Genomic DNA, 22,163 nt, shown 5'->3' with positions numbered 1-22,163 from the left:
CCAATAGGTCCCTCCATTAGCAGGCCAGTAAGAAGTCATTAAAAAGAACTCTTTACTGTGCACTCCCACCAACCCAAGACTGATGACCTGCTGTCATTTCCTTGGCTTCAGCGTGAAGGCTGTTTGCATTCAGTCAACACTTCAATTTTATAGGCCCGTGGAGCCAAGATTGCTAGACTTTTGAACCTTTTGCTGCCTTCTGTCTGGCTACACCTTCATCTTCTGGAGCCAAAATCTTTTTAACAACTACACAATAACAGCTAATTAGGATGGAGACTGTTAATCCTCTCCTTTAGTCCTTTAGGCCATGTATTCAGCAAAATCAGCTTGGGTGAAGGTTGAATTGCTGTTATCAAAGCCTAGGGTTACTGTGTAAAAGGTTGAACGATGGGGTCAAGGAAATGTTAACTGAATAAAGGAAGACATAGCCAGATAAAGTCCATATTAAAATGGCTCCACTGAGACATTGACTGAGATTTCCTTTGAAAATAAATCAAACAGACTAGAGGAAAGTTGAACCTTTCTTTCAAAAACAAAAGAGCTTAATACCAGACTTGAGATTTCGGATGGCTTTTGACCCATTTATGTAACCTTTAGTTAGGTTATGTCAAATGTTGGTATTTCAGTCCAAGAGGTATCTCTTGTTCATGAGCTCTAGCACTTTTAATGTCAAAGATTTTGTACCAAGTAATCTTCCAGCCACTCATTTTAAATTCTGATGGATTTTCACAATAAACATTATTATGGATGGAGTTCCATAACTTCATTTGTATCTTTGTATTTCAAAAGTACTGGAGGGGGGAGGGGGGAGAGAATCTATCCATATGACAATGGGGTACTGCAAGGGAGTACCCATAAGTAACAACGATTTGTGAAGGATGTGGAATCCTATTCCCCCCCCCCTCATTACTTGCCCCAACTGCTGTCAGTTCTGCTCCTTTCCTGTCGGCTTGCCAACCCAGGCTGTCCTGTCTCCCCTCTGCTCACTTATGTGGCTTCCTGCCCTTGCAGTCCCCTGACAATTCTTCACAGCATTTTGGATTGCTACAGAAACACTTGATGCCACCCACATTATGATTTGTGTGCATGTGATATTTGTGGCTGCACAAAAGTTACTTGCATATCTGGCTGGGTTTTTTGACTTCTAGCATTAGATTGTGGGTTACTTTTCAAAGTATGTTTATCCTGCAAACTTTGTCCAGCCCTAAATGACCATGTGAGACAGCCAGTGTTAGGCGGTGGCAAAAGTGTCTGATTAGGATCTGAGACACCCAGGCTCAAATCCCTCCTCTTCCATATAGGTGACCTGAAGCTAGTCTCACAGGCTCAGCCTAATGTACCTCACAGGGCTGTGGTCAGAATAACACGGAGTAAAAGAGAATGATGAAAATTGCGTAGGGCCCCCATTGGGGACAAATAAGTACAAATGAAGCAAGTAAATAAGTGGCAGCTGCGGCTGACCTCTTTGCAGAGACCAGCTGTTAGTTGTGGTGTTGTCCAACTGCATTTTGAAAATGTTGTCCGTGATTATGCTGTGGCCCTCAGTGGCAGGGAGAATAGTTAAATGCATCCCCCATCACTCCTATTGGAATCACCTCATCCCCCAGGTAGGACTGCTAGCATCCAGTGTGGTTGGCAGCCTTCCAGAATTATGACTCCAGCTGACACAAATCAGTTCCTCTGGATCAGGGATGGACAAACTGGGACCCTCCAGATGTCCATGGACTACAATTCCCATGAGCCCCTGCCAGAGAATGTAGTCCATGGACATATGGAGGGTCCCAGTTTGCCCACGCCTGCTCTGGATGAAAGGGTTTTCTGGGAAGTCTCTATGACGTTCTACCCTGCTGAAGTCTCTCTCCCCCCCCCCCCCAGGCTCCACCGCAAAATCTCCAGGAATTTCCCACATCAAAGCTGGCAAGACCTTTCTTGCACCTCAAACAGTGCCCCTGCTTCCCCTTTTCTTGACATCTGTGCTTCTGTCTGCAACTGACATTGCTGGAACCGGACCCCATCCCAATGCAAACAAGGTTCTAATGACTAAAACTGATTCTTGCATCTGATTTGTTATATCGTGGCAATTAGTACATTTGGAAGTGTTCTGTACAAATATGATTTTTAAAAGGTGCTCCTGACTTTTTTCAAGTGTGTAGACTGCCTTTCAGTATTCCCAGCTACCCAGTGAAGGGAGTTATAATTGTGGTGGATAATCTTAAGGGTTGTTTTCTGTCTAAAGATGTAGAATGAGCTGGTGGTTGTGACAAGAAGCTCCTATAAGCAGCACCCAGAACTCCTATGTAAAAACACAGGCCCTGTAACTACCCCACATTGATGCAAGTGAAGAGGGTTTTGTAGGTCTGCATCCTTTCTGGGAATGTTGCAGTCTAAAGCTGATAGCTCTATGTATTCTATTACTGCACACAGTATAGAGACGCAAGGAATTTCCACCCATCTGGTTTGTACACATAACTGGGCCAGGGGCAGGGGAATTCAAGATTTCAAGCTGTGCTCTACTGAATGTTGAATAAGATTGTGTGAGTTTCTCAAGGAAGAACCCACTTGTCACTTAAAACGTGTCATGTTTATTGCATTCCACAGCCAGTTTCAATTGAACTTGAATGTTTGTTTTACATTTATTTTACATTCATTTAATGTATAGCTCAAAGTGGCTCCTGGTGGCTTCAGACCATAAAGTGGCTTCAGACCAACACAGCTACCCACTTGAATCTGGTTCCTGGCAGGTAACACAGTAAAATCCCTACAATAAAACTCCCTGTAAATCCTTCCCCTCCCCCAGCTCTATGGACTATCAGTAACCTTGGGACTTTGGGGGAACAGTTGGAAAAATTGGAAAGGGGCTGGGCAGTGGGAAACGACTGGAAAGGGCATGGGGCCCAGATCGTAACTGCCCTGGCCTCAACCTAAGACCTGGCAGAAGAGCTCTGTCTTGCAGAGCCTGCGGAACTGGGAAACCTCAGATCTCCTCGGAGCTCATTCTACCAGGTCGGGGCCAGGACCAAAAAGGCCCTGTCCCGGGTCGAGGCCAGGTGTAGTTCTTCTGGGCCAGGAATCAACAACAAGTTTGCACCCACAGAGTGAAGTGCTTTGCGAGGGTTATAAGGAAATAGGTGGTCCTGCAGATATGTGGGGCCCAGACTACTAATGGCCTTAGATGTCAGTACCAGAGCCTTGAACTTGATCCAGGCCACAACCAGTAACCAGTGCAAGCTGGATGTGGACCCTCCAGGTGGACTCTAGCAGCTGCATTCTGTACCAGCTGCAATTTCTGGGACAAGGGAAGGCCTACATAGAACGAGTTACAGAAATCAGTCCTAGAGGTGACCGCTGCATGGATCACTGTGGCCAGGTGATCCGAGGACAGATAGGGCACTAGTATAAGGTGACCAGATTGTCCCACTTTTGGAGGGACATCTGGGGGTACCTGGCAAACTGTACTTACGTTGAAATTTAAAAATATATATTACACACACACACACACACACACACACATATAATTAGCCATGCCTGATGAAGATGGAAAAACACCTAGCAGGTGACCTTAGTCATCTGGGCTTCTTTCGATAAGGAGGCATCTGGAATCACACCCAAATCCCTCACCATAAGTGAGATGTTGAGCTGCACCCCAGCCAGGGTGGGCAACTGCACTCCCTGAATGAGACCAGTTTGTTGTTATTTTATGTCTGGATTTCCTACTTTTGTCAAAATATAAAGCAACTATAAGGCAAAAAACCCAGAGTTTTATTCTCCCCTCGCCATATTGTGCACCATCTACATTTGTTTCTTTTCATTTGTGCAGATCGTCTTACATCAGCAGCCATAAGGCAGCATTAATTAATCACAGGATGAAGCCTAAAAATAAAAACAATTCTGCTTGGGAGGTCTGTTGTACACTAATTCATTATTGAGCTGGGCAAACATAGTTGACGGCCTCAGAAATAAACATAGAATCCACTTTCCTGCACTCGGAGGAACATTGGTTCTTTTGTATTTTTGCCTAACCGAAAGGCATTGTTTAAAAAAAAATTCCACGAGGAAGCTAATAAATGATAAAATGCAATACAATGGAAGCAAGAACAAATCTGTGAGTGGAAGAAGCCTTGTCTGGCTAAACTACATAAAATGTAGAAGGCAGCTAGCATGCTGTGGTGTTTAGAGTACTGTAGAAACATAAAGCTGAAAGGTATCTCACGCATCATCAACACTCTACACAATCCAGGAAATTCACAACTATCTCCCTTGCCCCCAGTGACCCCCTGCTCTATGGCAAGAGGAAGGCAAGCAACCTGGCCTGGAGGAAAATCCCTTCCTGATCTGCCTAAATTCATAGAATCAATATTGCTATCAGATGGCCATCTAGCTTCTGCTTGGAACCTCCAAAGAAGGAGAACCCACCACCTCCAAGGGAAGTCTATTCCGCTGTAAAACCATTCTGTGAGGAACTTCTTCCCAATGTTTATTCAAAAACTCTATCGATTTAATTTCAGCCTATTGTTTCTGGTCTAACGTTATGAGGCAACAGAAAACAACTCCAACCTCCTGCACTATGTAAGACAACTCTATCACTCTTCCACTGTAACCTGCCACCCCCTTGAACCTTCATAGAATCAGCCTCTCTGTGCTATCCAGCCTCTGTTTAAAAATTTCAAAAGATGGAGAACCCACCACCTCCTGAGGAAGCCTGTTCCACTGAGAAACAGTCAGGAACTTCTTCCTGATGTTTAGATGGAATTTCTTTTGAATTAATTTCATCCCATTGGTTCTGGTCCATCCCTCCGGGACAAGAGAGAACATCTCTGCTCCATCCTCTACATGGAAACCTTTTAAATACTTGAAGATGGTTATCAGATCCTTCTCAGTCATCTCCTCTCCAGGCTAAACAGACCAAGCTCCCCCAACCTTTCCTCATATGTCTTGGTCTCCAAACCCCTCACCATCTTTGTTGCCCTCCTCTGGACATGCTGCAGTTTGTCTACATCCCTCTTCAACTGGGGTGCCCAAACTGTGGTTCCATGTTGTGGCTGTTGTGGATAAAATGTTCCATGTTGTGGATAAAATGAAAGCAGGTATGCCACTTCAGGTCCCATTGGGAGGAAAAGTAGTTACCGTTATCTAAATAAAAAATTAATCTAAGTACATTGGTTTCATCCCCCCCGGCCACTAAAATCTAAAACAGCCAAAGAAGGAGAATTGACATCGAGCCTCAGCCTTTCCTCAGCTCAGTTTTGCAGTTTATGACTTGGAGCTGATGTTCGCCCCGGGAGGAAACGTATCAAGTATCTGGATAGCCAAAGTAGCTGTTATTAAAGGGACAGTGTCATTCCATCATAATTTCTGACTCCCTAAAAAGATTTTGCCACCAGTGCTAACACTCATTTTCTCAGAGCATTAGAATCCAAAAAGCCAGCTAATAAACCTCCAGTCAAAACGTCTGTTTTTTAGTTCACCATGAATTTTGATGGGACATTATTCCTGGCATAAAATGCATATGTTCCCAATGGTATCTGTAACAGACTGAAGGTTGTGTGCAGGAATAGCCCAGTTCTTACGTAAGTGTTATCAGCCACCCTCCATTCCCAAGGCGCACACTGGGAAGGAAGGCAGGAGATGTCTTTAACAGCCCTTAGAAGCATGGGTTTCAGGATCAGTTGTGCTTCTGGCAAGATGTACAAGGGCTTTAACCCAGTCTCCAGCTGCAAGCCAACAGACCTCCCACCACGTATCGTTTTTATGTCATTATGTCTTCAGGATCTGCAAGCTGAATACTTTATTGGTGGACCCCAGCCAGCTGGAGAAAAGCTTCCTTTGACTCCTGTGGAATTGACACAGTTGTGAAATAGATTAGTATTATTTCTCCTCCCAAATATAGCCCTGAGATTCTACTTCCCTTCTTCTGACAGTTTTCCTTTTTAGCCATACCCTTCATTCTCTCATTGCAGATTACTATGAATTATGGGACCATATGTTGGGCACATGTATACATACTGGTGGCCAACAGCCAATGCTAACGTTCACATTTCCCTCCCCTGGTGCTTTCTTTTCGTTATGATGGAAGACAGGAGTTTCTTTGGAGGATACATGTGAATCTTGATTCTCACAAACACAAAGATGGGAAGTTCAGACTTAACAGCAACTCCCAAGAAATGAAAAAAATGCCCTGTCCTTTTCAGAGAGGCTTAACATTTACCAGGTGGTGTTATTGGCCTCCTTGCAATGAAAACCTCTGGCTGCACCTTATATTGTAATTAAAGGGACAGGACAGTTGCCACCAAGCCATCTTAAAATAAACAGTAGGATGAAGTGGTCCAGCTGAGAGTATAGACACCCAGCCTTAACTAAAGTGTTGTTTAGACCATTTCACTTCAGTTGAGAAACAGAGGCTAAATATCAATCCCAGAAGTCCATAAAATAGAGTAAAAAGTAGCACAAAATGAATGATCATTAAAAACCCCAGTCAGTAAACAGTGCTGAAATAGTTAAAGAGTCTCATGTGAGGATTATGCTAAGAACTGCCTCAAACTAGATTGCTATGCTATGTGTTGCTTTAACTCATCTCCAGAGCACAGAAGGAAAACACAGGTGATCTGAGAGAAAAGTTGAAGTGTAATTCCAGCAAATCCTTCAATATAAATAAAATGGTAAGAGGGTGCTGGGAGGAGATGGCACTCATCACCAACCAATCAGGCGGGGGGGGGGGAGGGTGAGCCAGTCCACCCCAACATTCCCACTGCCCCGAGCAGTTTCGGTCATGGCCTTGCCAGGCGAGCCTTTTGGGGGTGATGGAGGGAGGGGCAGAGTTCCTGCCAGAACTTCCTGATACCACCCTGAGAGCACCCACTGAGTCCTCAGTGAGCCTTTTTTGGGTAGTGGAAGGAGGGGGAGAGTCCCTGCAAGTGCTTCCCACTTCCACCTCAAAAACGCCCACCAATGTCTGCGGACGCATCAGTGAGCCTTTTGGGAAAGGCAGTGGGAGGAGTGGGGTCACGACCAGCACTTCCCACTGCTGTCGAAGCCTGCGGTGGTTGGAAGAGTGGGGTCCCCACAAGCACTTCCTTCCACTGCTGTGAAAACAGGCACCAAGGCCTTTTTGAGGTGGTTCTTTTTGAGGCAGCGGCAAGAGGAGCAGGCTCCCTGCCAGTTCTTCCTCCCCCCCTTGCCCTGAAAATGCCCGTTGGAGCCTCTCTAGGCCTTAGCTGGCCTGCCTGGGGTGCGAGGGGCCCCCAGTGCCTGTTGTACTTTCAGATGCAACAGGCTTTTTGACTAGTATAGTATAACTGGTTACATACCCCCCCAAAAAAGCCTCTAATGTATCGTTTAGCCCAGTGGTCCCCAACCTGTGGTCCGCGGCCCGGTGCCGGGCTGCGAAGGCCAGGGCACCGGGCCGCGAAGGCCAGGGCGCCGGGCCGCGGTTCCCTCTCCCCACCCCGCCCCGCAGTAAAAAACCCCAGGCCGCAAGCTTGCAGCCTGGGAAGCTTCTTACTGCGGAAGGGCGGGGAGAGGGAATCAGGGCCGTGCCGCGCCGCGTGCATGCGCGGCCCGGCCATGCATGCGCACATGCGTGCTGTGCGGCCGAAATCGCACATGCGCGGCATTTCGCGCATGCGCACATGCGTGAAAGTGCCACGCATGCGCACATGCGCGAAAGTGCCGCACATGCGCGATTTCTGCTGCGCAGCATGCATGTGCACACGCACGGCCCAGCCGCGTGTGCGCAATGCGTGGGCGTGGCCACGCATGTGCGCTGCGCGGGCGTGGCCATCGCCCTGCCAGTCCCCAGCCAAAAAAAGGTTGGGGACCACTGGTTTAGCCCATTCAGCCCGTTTAGCCAGCTCTAAACTGATAGCAAACTTCACTTCAGGATTCTTTTAAGGTTTCTTAATTTCTTCCCTGGTGGTGTTTGTTCTGGAAACTCAGGGTGAAGCCCTTTGGGAATGGAACAGTCTTGTTGAGTGTTCTGAGCCCATTTTATAAATAACTTGAGGTCCATGGTACAGCAAGAGACCAGAGTCTTCACTGCATGTCTCATAGCTTCCATTGTAAGAAAGGCAAAAAAGAATGTCTGCTCAATCAGATGTTCAGTGGACGTGGAGTACCCATGGTCTGGTCAAGTAGTTTGTGGTATGCAGCCATAACTGAGTGGTCACTTTTTGGAACATTCCACTTTTTGGAACATTTTTGGAATATTCCTAGCCCTATGTCTGTGGACACCCATAACATGGACTCAAGTTTTGATTTTGCTTGGCTTTAGTACCCGTTTCTTGAAAACCAATGACAATGGCTTTCTTGAGTTTTTTGCCCCTCAGCGGAACCCAAAATGCCAGAGGCCTCATTTTAAAGGATAGTTTCTGAATTAGGCTTTGCCCGGGATCTAGGAGAAATGAATGGCTTGGCTCATGTTGAATGGCTTGGCTACCAACTCATGTTGGTAGAGTTTAAATATGCACCAAGAAACAGAGCACCAAAGTGCTTAAAAGCGGTGGTCCCAACCACTGGGCCGTGGCCCGGTGCCGGGCCGTGAAGGCCCTGGCACCGGGCCGCGGCTCCCTCTCCCCGCTCCCCCCCCCCACAGTAAGAAACTTCCTAGGCCGCAAGCTTGCGGCTCGGCAAGCTTCTTACTGTGGGAGGGGGGGAGAGAGAAGCAGGGCCGCGCATGCGCATTTTTAGCCATGCATGGTGCATGCTCGGCCAGGCAATCGCCCTCCCTGCTGCCACTGGTCCCCAGCCTGAAAAAGGTTGGGAACCACTGCTTAAAAGAATAAGACAGCTTCATTAAGAAGATATACAAACTTTGTGTAAAAAGAGTCAGGAGGGACCTAACTGTCTAAACTATTCTGATGTCTTCATTCTGTCTGTTCTGCAGGCAAGCAGAGAGGAAATATTCTCAAAGGAACAGGAAGTCTCCAAATGGACAGTCTCCTGTTCTAATTATGCTAGATACATACTTCCTTTGATGCCCCCTATAGGGCATTCTTCATAAGCTTTTGAATCACGCACATTATGGATCTTGCATATTCCAACATAGAGGGTCTTTTCCAGACTCAACTCTGCTCAGGTAGCAGAATTTTTTGTATTTCAAGAGCTGCCTCAGAGCCTGATGCCTGCTGTAGTCCAGCTGTCATCATCCATTCCAGAATCTTGGCAGCACAGAATGGAACAATTCCATCCTCTGCCATTCAATCTACCTTAAGAAACCATCGCTGGACCCGCAGGATCCTGCCAACTACTGCCCCATCTTGCATTTAGATTTCTGGGGAAGGTGGTTGAACGGGCTTCAGCTGACCAGCTCCTGGCATTCCTGGAGGAAACCTCAGCCCTCAGTTTGGCTTCTGTCCTGGCCACGGGGTGGAGATAGTGTTGGCAGCTCTTCTGGATGATCTCTGGCACCTGTTGGACTGAGGTGGTTCTGTGATTCTTGTACTATTAGATCTGTTGGCCACATTTGATGTGGTCGATCACAAGTTATTAGCCCACCACTTCGCCAGAACACAGATACAGGGCACAGCCTTGTGCTGGATACACTCCTTTCTCCAAGACTGGACTCAGAGGCTGGCAGTGGGGGATGAGCTTTTGTTTCCCTGCCCGCTCTTGTGTGGAGTTCTGCAGGGTGCAGTCATCTCTCCCATACTCTCTACCATCTTTGTGCACCCGCTGGCCCAACTGATCCAGAAGTATGGGCTGGTGTGTCATCAGTATGCTGATGATATCCAGCTCTATCTCCTTATGGATTGCCACCTGGATCTCTCCCCAGAAGCATTTGCCAGATGCCTTGGAAGCCATGACTAGATGACTCAAGCAGAGCTGCCTGTGACTCAACCCCTCCAAGATGGAGGTCCTGTGGCTGGGTATGATGGGACTAGATCAGGCAGCGCATTTTCCTTCCCTGGCAGGGACACAACTGTCTATCGCATTGCAAGTCAGGAACTTGGGGGTTACCTTAGATGCCTTCCTAACTATGGAGGCACAGGTCAAGAAGGTAGCTGGCCAGGAATTCTTCCATCTTTGCCAGGCTCTGCTACTAGCACCCTACCTTTCCCCTGAACACCTAGCCATGGTGATCCAGAACTGATTTCTGTAACTCACTCTATGCAGGCCTGCCCTTAACCCTGACCCAGAAATCGCAGCTGGTGCAGAATGCGGCTGCTAGGGTCCTCATTGGAACATCTCGGAGGGCCCATATTCAGCCAGTCCTGAGGCAGCTGCATTGGTTACCAGTTGCGGCATGGATCAGGTTCAAGGTCTTGGTGTTGACCTTTAAGGCTTTTCGCGGTCTGGAACCCACATACTTGATAGACCGCCTAGTGCCCTATGTCCCTGGCAGGGCTTTACGCTTGGCAGATGCTAATCTATTGACCATTCCTGGCCCTAGGAAAGCTCTCCTGGCCTCAACCAGGGCCAGGGCCTTTTCGGTCCTGACCCTTATTTGGTGGAATGAGCTCCCGAGGAGCTGCAGGCCCTCAGAGAGCTTTCTGCTTTCCAGAAGGCCTGCAAAACTCTGGTAGAGCTCTTCCACCAGGTCTATGGTAGGGGCCAGTGCTAGAGCCAAGATTCAGGTCCCCTCTCTGGCTGGAGTGATTACATCTGGCTGTGAACATCAAACCCTCAGGCTGCCTCTGAAAGTTGAGCAGGGTTTTTTCATCATCTGGAAAAAAGGAATCTTAATGTGGGTTTTAATGGGTTTTTAAGAACGGACTATACAAGGGGACCCCCAGTGGCGGGCGCACTTGGCGGGCCACGGGGAAGGGAAGGGGAACTGAACATGTTTCTTTCTAACTCACCATATGATGTCTCTTACTGATTAGATTTGAGCATTTCTTATTTTGGACACTTCCATATGTCTTGGAGAAAGTATGTAAGATCTAATTTGTTTAAAATGTTTCACTAGTTAATGGAAGGAAGGAAGGAAGGAAGGAAGGAAGGAAGGAAGGAAGGAAGGAAGGAAGGAAGGAAGGAAGGAAGGAAGGAAGGAAGGAAGGAAGGAAGGAAGGAAGGAAGGGGGAGGGAGGGACTTGTAGAATGCTTTGTTGTTGTTAGGTGCGAAGTTGTGTCCGACCCATTACGAACCCAAGGACAATGATCCTCCAGGCCTTCCTGTCCTCTACCATTCCCCGGAGTCCATTTAAGTTCACACCAACCGCTTCAGTGACTCCATCCAGCCACCTCATTCTCTGTCGTCCCCTTCTTCTTTTGCCCTCAATCGCTCCCAGCATTAGGCTCTTCTCCAGGGAGTCCTTCCTTCTCATGAGGTGGCCAAAGTATTTCAGTTCATCTTCAGGATCTGGCCTTCTAAGGAGCAGGCAGGGCTGATCTCCTCTAGGACTGACCAGTTTGTTCGCCTTCCAGTCCAAGGGACTCGCAAAAGTCTTCTCCAACACCAGAGTTCAAAAGCCTCAATTCTTTGACGCATAAAACCCATAAAACCTCAGAATACAAAATGCAATAAACCTTCCAACACAGACATATACACAAAACATTTTTTTGCTGTCTTTCTGTTTGCAGCTGGTATGCCCATCATCTGTCCCACACACAAGGCAGATTGTTTTGCAATGCTTTTTTCCCCATTTCCCAAGAGATGACCCATCTCCGGGTATCTTGTGAGGTAGTATAGAAGATTTATGACTCCTTCAAATGATTTTCTCAGCCATTTTAGCAGCTACCAAAAACCTCACCCTCACACACCAAAGACCTCACCCTCAACAAAAAGATTGGGGCAAAGGGACAGCTTAAAAAAAACAAAAACAGGGACACCAGGATGGGTTAACATTCAGGTGTTTGATAGGACTGGCAGAAGGAAATGACTGTGGAAGCCAGAGAATCCTGGGAGAGCCAAAAAAAAAAAAAAGTTAAAAACATGCAAATATACAACCTAATAGTACAGTGACAAACAGGTAGGAAGTTTAAAATGTTCGAATTACACAAATACATGTATTTATTACAAAGTACATTTTTAAAAAATTGTTCTAAAATAGCCTCAAATACAAAATAATTATGTATAATAAGAACCAAATGACTCTGACTGTATGTCTTTCTGCCTGGTGGCCTTCATCAGTGGTCAAGCATTCCTAACATGTCATACACAAATGCTCCAGAAATAATTAATTTTTTTCCAAATCAAAAGCACTCAATGTCAGTTCCCCTTAATGGCTCCACATTATATTTGAGAATTAATTTATCTGGACCTTGGAAAGAAGGGACATTGTAATCAGGGCTGACAATTACTTACAAAGAGGCCTCTGCTTTTTCATTCCTGCGCTGGTACAATCAGCAGACTGTAATAAGGAGGGCCAGGTTTGATTCCCCACTCCTCCCATGTGCAGCCAGCTGGATGACCTTGGGCTACTCAGTTCTCTTAGAGTTGTTCTTACAAATCAGTTCTCTCAGAACTCTCTCAGCCCCACCTACCTCACAGGGTGTCTGTCGTGGGGAGAAGAAGGGAAAGGTGTCTGTAAGCCATTTTGGGACACCTTTGAGTAGCGAAAAGCAGGGTATAGAAAAAAAACAGCTCTTCTTCAGCAAGCATACAATCTCGACTGGGTCCTTTTTATTTGGAAAATCTTTGTTTTATATCTGGAGCTTTTGTGTATGACATCTTATATATGCTTGAGCACCAATGAAGCCCATCAGGCCAAAACTGGTCAGGGTAATTTGGTTGTTCTTATTCTATATGTGAGGTTATTTTTTTTTTCAGCCTGAAAAAATGCAAGACTCTTTGGGTGAGCATATCTTATTTGAGATTCAGGTTGCACATTCTGATTTAAGTATAACTGCTAACTGCTCTCTAGACCGGTCCTTGCCAAATGCATCTTTTGTGTATTTTGCTCATTGACATGTGTGAGCACAACTCAGGCTAAATGGCACAGGGGTGTGTGTGGGATGTATCCTTTATAAAAGTGCTCCCAAACTCAGAACGCTCCCAAGAACTCCTTGGCACCGGCCCAACCCCATACATGTTCTCTGTGCCTAGAAATTGCCAGCCCTTGCTGTCAAGTGGGCAGTCACTCTTTCCGTTGCCTGAAAGGCAGATGAAATGCAAAGGTGTTTTTCAGGGAGCTGCCCCTTTTAACCAAGAAAAGAAAAAACAGAAAGGAAGAAAGAAGCCGTCCACTTGCTGAATGGGAGAGGCTCAAATTATGCTCAGCTGGTTTAGTTCACACTGTGACCCTGCCTGGCTTCCTGCTATTCAGATGTGTTACTTCCCCTTTGTGGTAATGGCCTGTGGCATGCGGCCAGGAAGCATTATTAATTTCAGAAGTGGCCTGACAGCAAACCCACAGTGAAACGAGAGGAAGTGCTGGGGAGGCCATCTGTCGGTTTCAGCAGAACAGGAGGAGCCCAGCTCCATACGCTGGATGAGGAAAGCAGATTAATAATCCACAAAGAGGAAACTGCCTAAAATTATCCACAGACCATATTTTTTAAAAAAAATCACTTGAGCTGCAGCTGGACAGGAAATTGCTGGAGCTGCCTGCACTTTTCTGCCTTCAACAACACAGTATAGAGGCGGCCAGGAACAGAAAGCGTTCAGGGCAAGATTAGCGCAAGGCAACCCATGACTGCTTCCATGCTTTATGCATTAATTCTGGGCTCCACAAGACTGAGTCATCTGTCCCCCCCCCCTCCTTCTGTTCTGCCGGTTCACACTGTTGTAGCCTTCAGAAGTGCACACAATTCATTTCTCCAGACTATGAACACGAGAGAATTGGCCAGATATGCATAAAGCTTGTCTGAGAGAAGCAGGAAGTCCAGGAGGAAAGCATTTCTGTGCCATAGTTGCTGTTTTGGGAGTGGCAAGAGAATTGTCTGAAGGGGTTTAGGTAACTAATCACACACTAATTACACTCCCTGGATTTGTCTAAATCCCCGTTAAAGCCATCTGAGGCTACGGTCATCACCATATCCTGTGGCAGTACATTCCACAAGTTAATGACTCCTTGAATGAGGAAGCACTCCCTTTTGTCAGTCCTGACTTTACTGCCTGTCATTTTCACTAGTTCACCCCAAGTTCTGTTGTAAGGGAAGGGGGAGAAAAAGTCCCATCCATATTTTGTGGCCTATGCTTGACATTTAGGGACAGAGTCACCATAAGGCACTGCTAGACAGGCCATTTTGTCTCCAATCGCTTTCATAATCTACCTCACAGAGTGAATTCTTTACCATCTTTACTTTTACGCAAGGCTGGGGCACATATTATTATTATTGTTATTATTTAATTTTTAGATATTTATCTCTTGATGGCTTCACCATCGGGGAAGAACTTCCCCATGTGATTTGGCTATCACAGACCAACATTTTGTTTTAGTGGAAGCAGCAATGAGGCAAAATATCGCAGCTAGAATTTACCTCTCATCCCCCATTTTATCACCTGCCATGTATTTGATGGGGAAAATGAATCCACCCAGGTATAAAAACCAACTGGCTGTAATATATAATGAAGCCTGTAATTCACAGATGTATATAATGTATACACTTAAATAAAACTGGGATGTTTTAAGTGTACCTGAGACTTCTAATCAGTGCAGGTACCAAGCACTCTGCAACCCAATTACAGCATTAGCATTCTCACAAAATCTCATGACAGATCCATGTGACTTCACAGCACAAATGTGAACAAGCCCCCAAGGACAGACACTGTCCTCTTGCAGTCTGGCAGTGTAATTCCAGTTTTAACACCATATTGAAAATGGACTGCATGAGATTATTTCTCTCCAGAGATCATTACATGAGAGCAAGACATGCAGTTGGATTAGGGTTATCCATCCAGTTTTAATTTCAATATGGCATGCATTCAGATGTGAGGTTCAATATGCCTATGGAAGCATATGCAATGTGGGCAGATGACCCCTTCACAGAGATACACCCAACTTAAACCTATAGTTACTGAACCAATCAATGATATGGGTGCAAAAGGTTACCTGTCTATGCAGCTCTTCTTCTCTGGGTTAGGTTGAAAGACTTGAAGATCAAAAACTGCAAGATCATTTCATACAACCCCCTCTCCCCCATTTGAATATTAAATGTTCAACCAGACTCATTCAGTTCCTTAAGCAGAAAAAATTAAACTCATCCAGTTCTCAATAGCCAAAATAGTTATTTATTAATAATTTATGACCTTACATTCTTAGAATAAAATCCCAACTTTACGCCGGCAAATTAGACTCTCCCTTATTGACAACTGTGTGCAAGAAGTTCTTGCATACACACAGGTACACATGCTCACACACACACACTTCCAGTTTTTTTTTTACAAAAATAAATGCAAAATATTGCATTTGAGGTGAAGCTCCCTGAAGAATTTGTACAGAGGTAATGCACTATTTAGCACATCTGTGTGTGTCTCTTAAAAATTGGACAAAAAAACAATATTCTCTTAGAAGACATCTCTTCCAAAACAAAAGCTAAGCTATTTACAAAGGTAAGGCGAAGAATCTAAATTGATGGCACACCTCCCAAAAGAAAAGAAAATACATAAAAATATAGGCTTTATCCATTCACAAAATATGAACAGACCAACCTCAAAAGCATGGACATTAAAGGAACAAATTGACATTTCAGTGATAAAATTAAGCATGTTACAAGTGTATCCTCTGCACTTCAGAAACGAAGAAATCGGGCATCTTTTTGGGTGACCTCATGTGTCTTTAAAAATGGATGTTGCTTACAGATTCAGGATTAAACATTTACATTGATCAAGCCAAGCATTCCAAAGCTCTTGGCAAACAAATATCCCAAATATATTGAGCTGAAAACCTCTATCTTTGGCTCCTCTAAATCAAAAAAGGGAGGGAGAAAAACAGAAAGAGTCTTCACTGAAGACAACAATGTATATTACAACTGCAAGTAATACATTTCTCAGAGTCTCATTAGAGGACATGTGCTCATGGCATCCATTCTCCCCTACCTGTGTCTGGAAGTCCGCAGTCCAGCACACTGCATAGGTGGGTATTTGTGCATGGAACAAAATCTGCTGCCTACCTACAGGCAATTATTTTACATTTGTTTTTCCAGAGAACACAGAAAGTTCCCTCCCCTTGCAACAGCCGATTCCAAACATAGTAACCTTTTTATTGTTATAAGCACACAGGTGGCCGCTGATCAATAGCAGGGCCCACAAGAGAAAGCTGCGGCTTCTTTGCTGCTGTCAACAAGAAGCATTGAGGAATGATCACATGACCCATGCTTGGAAGAGGTGGGGATTGGCTGGAGTTCACGTGGACTGCAGGGAGTCCACCTGGAAGACATTTTGGTTGGAAGGAGTGGTGAAATACAGTTGCTGGCTGGGCACGCGGTTGTCACAGGGGCTGTTGAGTCCCAGAGTCCTCTCAAAGTCTAGCAGCTGCCCCATGAAATTGAAGTTGGGGGAGATGTTGGATTTCTTCATCTTGACAATGTCATAGGCATCATTCATGGACAGGTTGAGCTTCTGCATGAGATATGCAACTGTCACTGTGACTGAGCGACTGATCCCTGCCAGGCAGTGCACTAACACCCCGCAATTTTTGCCCCGAGCTTCATCTAAGGAAAGAAAAGGACAAAGACAAAAGAGCATGAAATGACAGTGTTTCTTCAGCCTCACTTGCAATCTACGAAATGTGAGATGAAACCAAAAATATAAGAACATAAGAGAAGCCATGTTTCAGGACAATGATCTATCCAGGACCACACAGTGACAAATCCCAGATATCTACCAGTGGGGCCACAAAATATAGAAAATGCATGGCAGGGAGTATCAACCCAATATTTCAATTTGATTTTGCACTGCACCATCACAGCTTTGCTTAGTTTGGCTTTCAAGAACCCTCACGGGACAGGCCACATTTATCCCCATTTTTTACTTGACCCGAGCCACACAAAATAGCCCATGGCATACCCCTTCAACTAGGGCCTCAAGATTCAGTGTAGTTGGACAATGGGTACACTGGACTAAAACCAAGGAGATCCAGGTTCAAATCCCCACTCGTCTCATAGCTCACTCACTGTGGGATCTTGAATCAATCATTCTCTCACTGCCTAACGTATATCACCGGGTTGTTGCAATGGCCATGGGGAAAACCAGGCACATCGTCCTGACATCCTGGGAGGAAGGGGGAGGGGGGGAAATGTGATGGATTAATCCAGCCAAGCATGTTAAGTGCCTGAACAGACCAGATCTACAGAGTAAGAGAAGAGCTACATTATCTGCAGAAACCCAGGAGGCAGCCTTTGAAGGACTATGCCATTTCAAACCACAAGTGCGAACATTCACATAGAAAACGAAGTATTGAGGAGAAAAAAAATTCTAGTAGTCTTCTACCTGACATCCCAGTTTCTATGTGAAGCAAACCATCTTGGGACACTGGAGGATCCACAGATCAAGCCTAGTGGTACAGTCACTATGGTGAGATTGTGCACGTTGTGAACAGTAGCCAATGGCCCACATGTAGCAAAAGTGGTTGTTGGTGAAAAGGCTGTTTCTGGTGTTAGGAGCAGGAATAGGCAGCCACCTTCCCTAGCAGACAGACACCAAAGCAGATGGCAGGAGCCCCCCACCCCCCAGCTCACAAGGGCAATAGTTTTTCCTGTGAGGATATGGAGTTAAAATACTTTGCCATAAAAAGGAAGCATGTATGTGTGTGTGTGTGTGTGGGGGGGAAGCCCTACAATGTCACCTTTTTATAGAGATGAGCAGATTGCAAAGGTCTATTAAATTATCCTCCGCCTGTTGTGCTGTACAGCTGAACAATGGAGGCATTCAGCTGGTTGAAAAGGAAAAAGAGGAAGTCACCCGGGACAGCCCATTAGGAGAAACAGGATGTCAACATTGCTAGAAAATGGGTTTCTTTGTAAGAGGAAATGCATTATAATGCTTAGAGATTAGTTTCTTTGTGGCTTCCAGCCCACATTTCTTCCTGCTGGGTTCAGATTACCTACATTCTGCCCTCTTACCAGGATCACTCAATCAGATTACAGCACAGGATTCTGACAGATGACACACTGACTCTCCTGAATGAGAAAGGGCAGGATCCAGTCGTTTCACAAGGGGATACCAGAAGTAGATTTCTAGATTTATAACTTCCCATCACTTTTCAAAGATGCTCTCTTAGAATTTTAAGAACTTGAGAGCAAACGAGAAAGCATTTGAGTGCTGCCACTCTGTGAGGGTTCTAGAAAAATTATCGATCAAGAACTCAATCTACAAATTATTCATACTGATGATCTAGTCTGATGAAAATGAATAAAAAAATAAAAAGACTTAGATGTATTGTACAACATGAACAAAAATCAAGCCAGTTCAGACCACAGGGCATTTTGTCTTGTTGTTCTTACCCAATTCTACTCTGAACAAGCGCTTTTCTTATTTCTGTATTAAACTGGGGAAATATTCTTCCTGCAGATCACATATAGCTTTTTAAAAAGATACCTTTGCCCTCCAATAATCTGATAAAGCATGGTTTCAGAATACAGATAAATGAATGAAATTGTTACATCATTTTACAAGCTTAAATTCTGCAAAGGGGCATGGCGATGCTCAGGGGGCTGGAGCCATAAACACACTTCTTGAAGCTCAGGGGGCTTTAAAGCTGCATACCAAGATCTAGCAGTGTGAGACACATGGCAAGCGACTCAACAATGGCTATACGAAAACACAGCAGGAACTCATTCCACAGTTATTCTGATCTACAGCTCACCTATAAAAGAGATGGCCTCGGGAAAGAACTGAGACAAGTTTTGGCTCCAGTGGTCAGAGATGGGGATCTGCTTGTATTTGAACTCGCCAGCATTCTCAAAGAGGTTAGGCAGGTTGGGGGTGACATTCAAGATATATTTAATGCCAAACTCTTCTAACACATCCAAGTTAGTGGAATCCTTGGCACAGCCCAGGTAGAGGTAAGGAAGGATCTCCACCGGGAAAGAAGGCTGGTTGTTGGACAGGGGGCTGCCGTCAGAGTCTGTGGCACTGTTAGGATCGCGATCAATGTCGGATTCAATGTCTGAAGAGGAATCTGAGCTGATTCGGAGGCCTCCTAAGCCCAGGACCGGCAAAGGGGGAGAGCTGCTGCTGCACGAACTGTCCAAGTTAGTTTCACAGTGAAGGGCATACTCTGCCTGGAACTTGCTGAAACCACCTGGGGGGGGGGGGAGGAGAAAGGAAACACACACAGAAGAAAAGTTTGATTAGGGGAACATAATATGAGCTTCTTTTTCAGTCTACCTGGGAGCTGAAGAACTGGAAAAAGGTCCAACAAGACTATAAAGATCAGGCTCCTTTTTGGAAGGAAAGGGTGTCATTATAATTTTAAAAATACACCTAGGAGATAATATGAGAACTACATAGGGGACACATAGTGAAATAAAAATATGCCCTTCAAACACTTTCTTCCTTGGAAGAAGAGTTCTCTGCAGCTGGAAAGGACGCAAGCTTCCTGATAACAATTGACCCAACAGCAGCAGGAGGGAATGGTCCCACTTGGGAAGGAGAACTGTGATCCCATCTGGATGCTCTCCACCAGGAACAAAAATGCCTGGGGGCATCACTAGCTAGGACACAGTATTGCTAACCTCAGGTCTTAAAAAACATGCTACAAGGTTAGATCCCAAGGAAATCATGGGCACACTCCTCCCCATCTTTGAGTGTTGTTTTGAGCAAGGGGTTGGCTCTTGGCGCCTCTGATATCCTAAACAAAGGCAGAAGAAAGGTCACAAGATTATCAGCCCTCCTTAAGGCCAACCCTTGCTTGAAAGGGCTTCCCTTTATTCCAGATATACTATAGGCAGTAAGTACCCTTCTCAGCTCCATAGAATGCTCCTTGCTGACATTTTGATCTGACAACTGGACACTTATCTCCAAGAGTCTGCCTTGTTTGACTGCAGGAGACCAAAGGTTTGAATGGAGCTCTGCAGTCCTCATCTCTCTCCTCTCCAGCTTGCACGTGCTGGTGCACGCGAACACAAAACACACACACATAGAGCCTTGGTATGTATGTGTGTGTGAAAAGATCAGAGATACTTGGAATACTATCGGCAGAAATGGGGCTCGGGGCTTACAGTAGTGGGGAGCCTGCATGCCCCCGAAGGAGAGGCAATCCTTCGGTGAGACACTCCCGCGCACCAGAGCCAGAGGGAAGCCTGTCTGCATGGTGTCTCAGGCACGTTTCCCTCCCCGGCTTCTTTGACCAGCCCAAGGCCATCTGGCAAGGCTCCGATGCTTACAATAGGGGGCGAGGACGCCTGATGCCCAGACGGAGGGGGCTGGAGTCTAGACGCTCCCTAGGCGATGGGGGGCGGGGGGGGGATCCCGGGGAACCCGCCGCCTCCCTCGCCTCCTGTCGGTCTGGCCGCGTTAACCCCTCACCTTCCAGATAGAAGGCCCTGCAGCCGTCGTCTTTCAGGCGCTTGAGCAGCAAGCCCAGGACGGAGTCGCCGGCCGTGTTCTCGTTCCAGTCGCTGCTGCTCTCGTCGTAGAGGACGACGGTGTCGGTCCCGCAGCGCCGGGCGAACTTCTCGCGCTCCTCCTCGCCGCTGGCGAAGAGGGCGCGCAGGGGCAAGTTGCCCTTCTGCAGGCGGCGCAGCATGATGCCCGGCAGGGCCACGCTGATGGCCGATTCGATGTGCGACGACTCGTAGAGCTCCTGCGGGCGACAGTCCATGAGCAGCAGGCGCTCGGCGCCCAGCTCCAGCTGCTCGTTGAGCCACGCCACCGTCTTGCTGATCGCCATGTCCGACACGAAGGGGGGAGCGGGGGGCCTGAGCGTATCTAGCATGAGGGAAGGCTGCGCGGGGCCGGCGGGGGCTCGGGAAAGCGCCCCGCTCACAAGGGCAGTGGGAACCCCGACGGGCAACGAGAGCGCAGTCCGCTCGGGCTTTGCCCCGATGCACCCTCGACAGCCGCAGGGGAAGGCTGATGAGCCACGGCCGCTCGGTCCCTTCGTGCGCCTGCAAGCCGGGAGCGGTCGGGCTCTTAATAGTGCTGCCGACGAATGCACAAATGGATGCCTCTAATCGCCCCTCGAGCCCAAGCGCTGGCTTTCCCCCTCCGTCCTGCACCAGAGAGAATGAGATCCGCTCCAACGTGCTTGGATGTCTCTGCTTACAACCGAAGGAAAGGCATGACAGAGAGAGACCCTGCGCCCTTCCCTCAGTCCTTGCTGGCCGCCGCTCTTGTGTGCAACTTCTGGCTGCCCCGGCGCCCGCTTCTCACATCGTGCTTCCCGCCCCCACCTCCACGTCGCCGCCGCCGCCGCCGTCTTCCTCCTCCTTCCTCCCAAGTCCCCTTGATGTGATCAATGTCCCTTTTAATCAGCCCCACACGCTGACCCCCCCGCCCGGCGGTTCCTCAATGGATACAAACATGGAACGTCTCAATGGATACATTCTCTGGGCCGGCCAATGAACGCTCGCGGAAGAGGCTGTTGCCGTGGAGACGGACCGGCTGGAACAGGTTGTGTTGATGAATTGTTAATGAGTTTGTCATTCACAAAAACGGAAAGGAATTTCCGCTCCGGATAAGCCGAGTGCAAACAAGCAGCAACAGCAGCGCAGCGGGAGGAAGGAGGCAGGGCGGGGAGGGGAGGCAAAGCCGCCAGAGAAGCGGGTCTGGGGCTCGAATTTCCTTCTGCTGCAGCTCACGCGGAGCAGCCCAGCGATTACACAACAAATGGTCCAATTAGAGGAGGAACAAAAGGCGCCCTCTGGCTCCACAAAAGCGCGCATTTCCTGCTGGAGCTCTAACGTGGCGCTCGGAGGGAGTTCCCTTCCCCCCCCCCTGCGGCCAATCCCTTTCCCTACTTTGGCTGCACAGCTGCAATCCTCTCCTGAGGCGGGGGATCCGTTCTGCAAGTGTTAGGTGCCTTCTGGCCCAACTCCCCCCCCCCCCCCGTCCGGGTAAAACGACGGGCTGTGGCACGAGCGCGCCCGTGTGTTCCCTGCTTCCGTGGTGCGTCTCTAACGCAATTCTCCCCGGCTCACGGGCCGAGCCACGTGTTCGGGCCCTTCGGCTCGGAAGCGCCTGTTGGCGTGCGATGACCTTCGAAAGGCAGGCGCGGGGAGGCCCCGCGGCTCTTCGGCCGCCCTCCGGGCGAGCAGCGTTGGGGGGGGGGGGGGAGGAAGAGGCGCCCTGGCCCTTGTGCCGAGCGTGGGCCGCCCTGCGTGCTCCGCGCCGCTTGGCATTTGCA

The 22,163-nt window shown here is 47.4% G+C and overlaps 1 protein-coding gene across 1 annotated transcript; it reads right to left on the bottom strand.

The window, feature by feature from the left end:
- Positions 1 to 15,083: 15,083 nt before the first annotated feature.
- DUSP6 (dual specificity phosphatase 6) lies at positions 15,084 to 21,774 on the bottom strand. The gene is made up of 3 exons (XM_077339010.1): positions 20,345 to 21,774; positions 18,681 to 19,118; positions 15,084 to 16,527 (listed from the first exon to the last, which is right to left on the bottom strand). Exons 1-3 carry the CDS (start codon positions 20,751 to 20,753, stop codon positions 16,220 to 16,222), a joined length of 1,155 nt encoding a protein of 384 aa, XP_077195125.1. The 5' UTR covers positions 20,754 to 21,774; the 3' UTR covers positions 15,084 to 16,219.
- Between the last annotated feature and the right edge of the window lie 389 nt (positions 21,775 to 22,163).

This window comes from Paroedura picta, chromosome 5 (genome assembly GCF_049243985.1).
Source record: "Paroedura picta isolate Pp20150507F chromosome 5, Ppicta_v3.0, whole genome shotgun sequence".
NCBI lineage: Eukaryota > Metazoa > Chordata > Lepidosauria > Squamata > Gekkonidae > Paroedura > Paroedura picta.
Note: the sequence above shows the minus strand (reverse complement) of the source record. Positions and strands in the feature narration are given on the sequence as shown.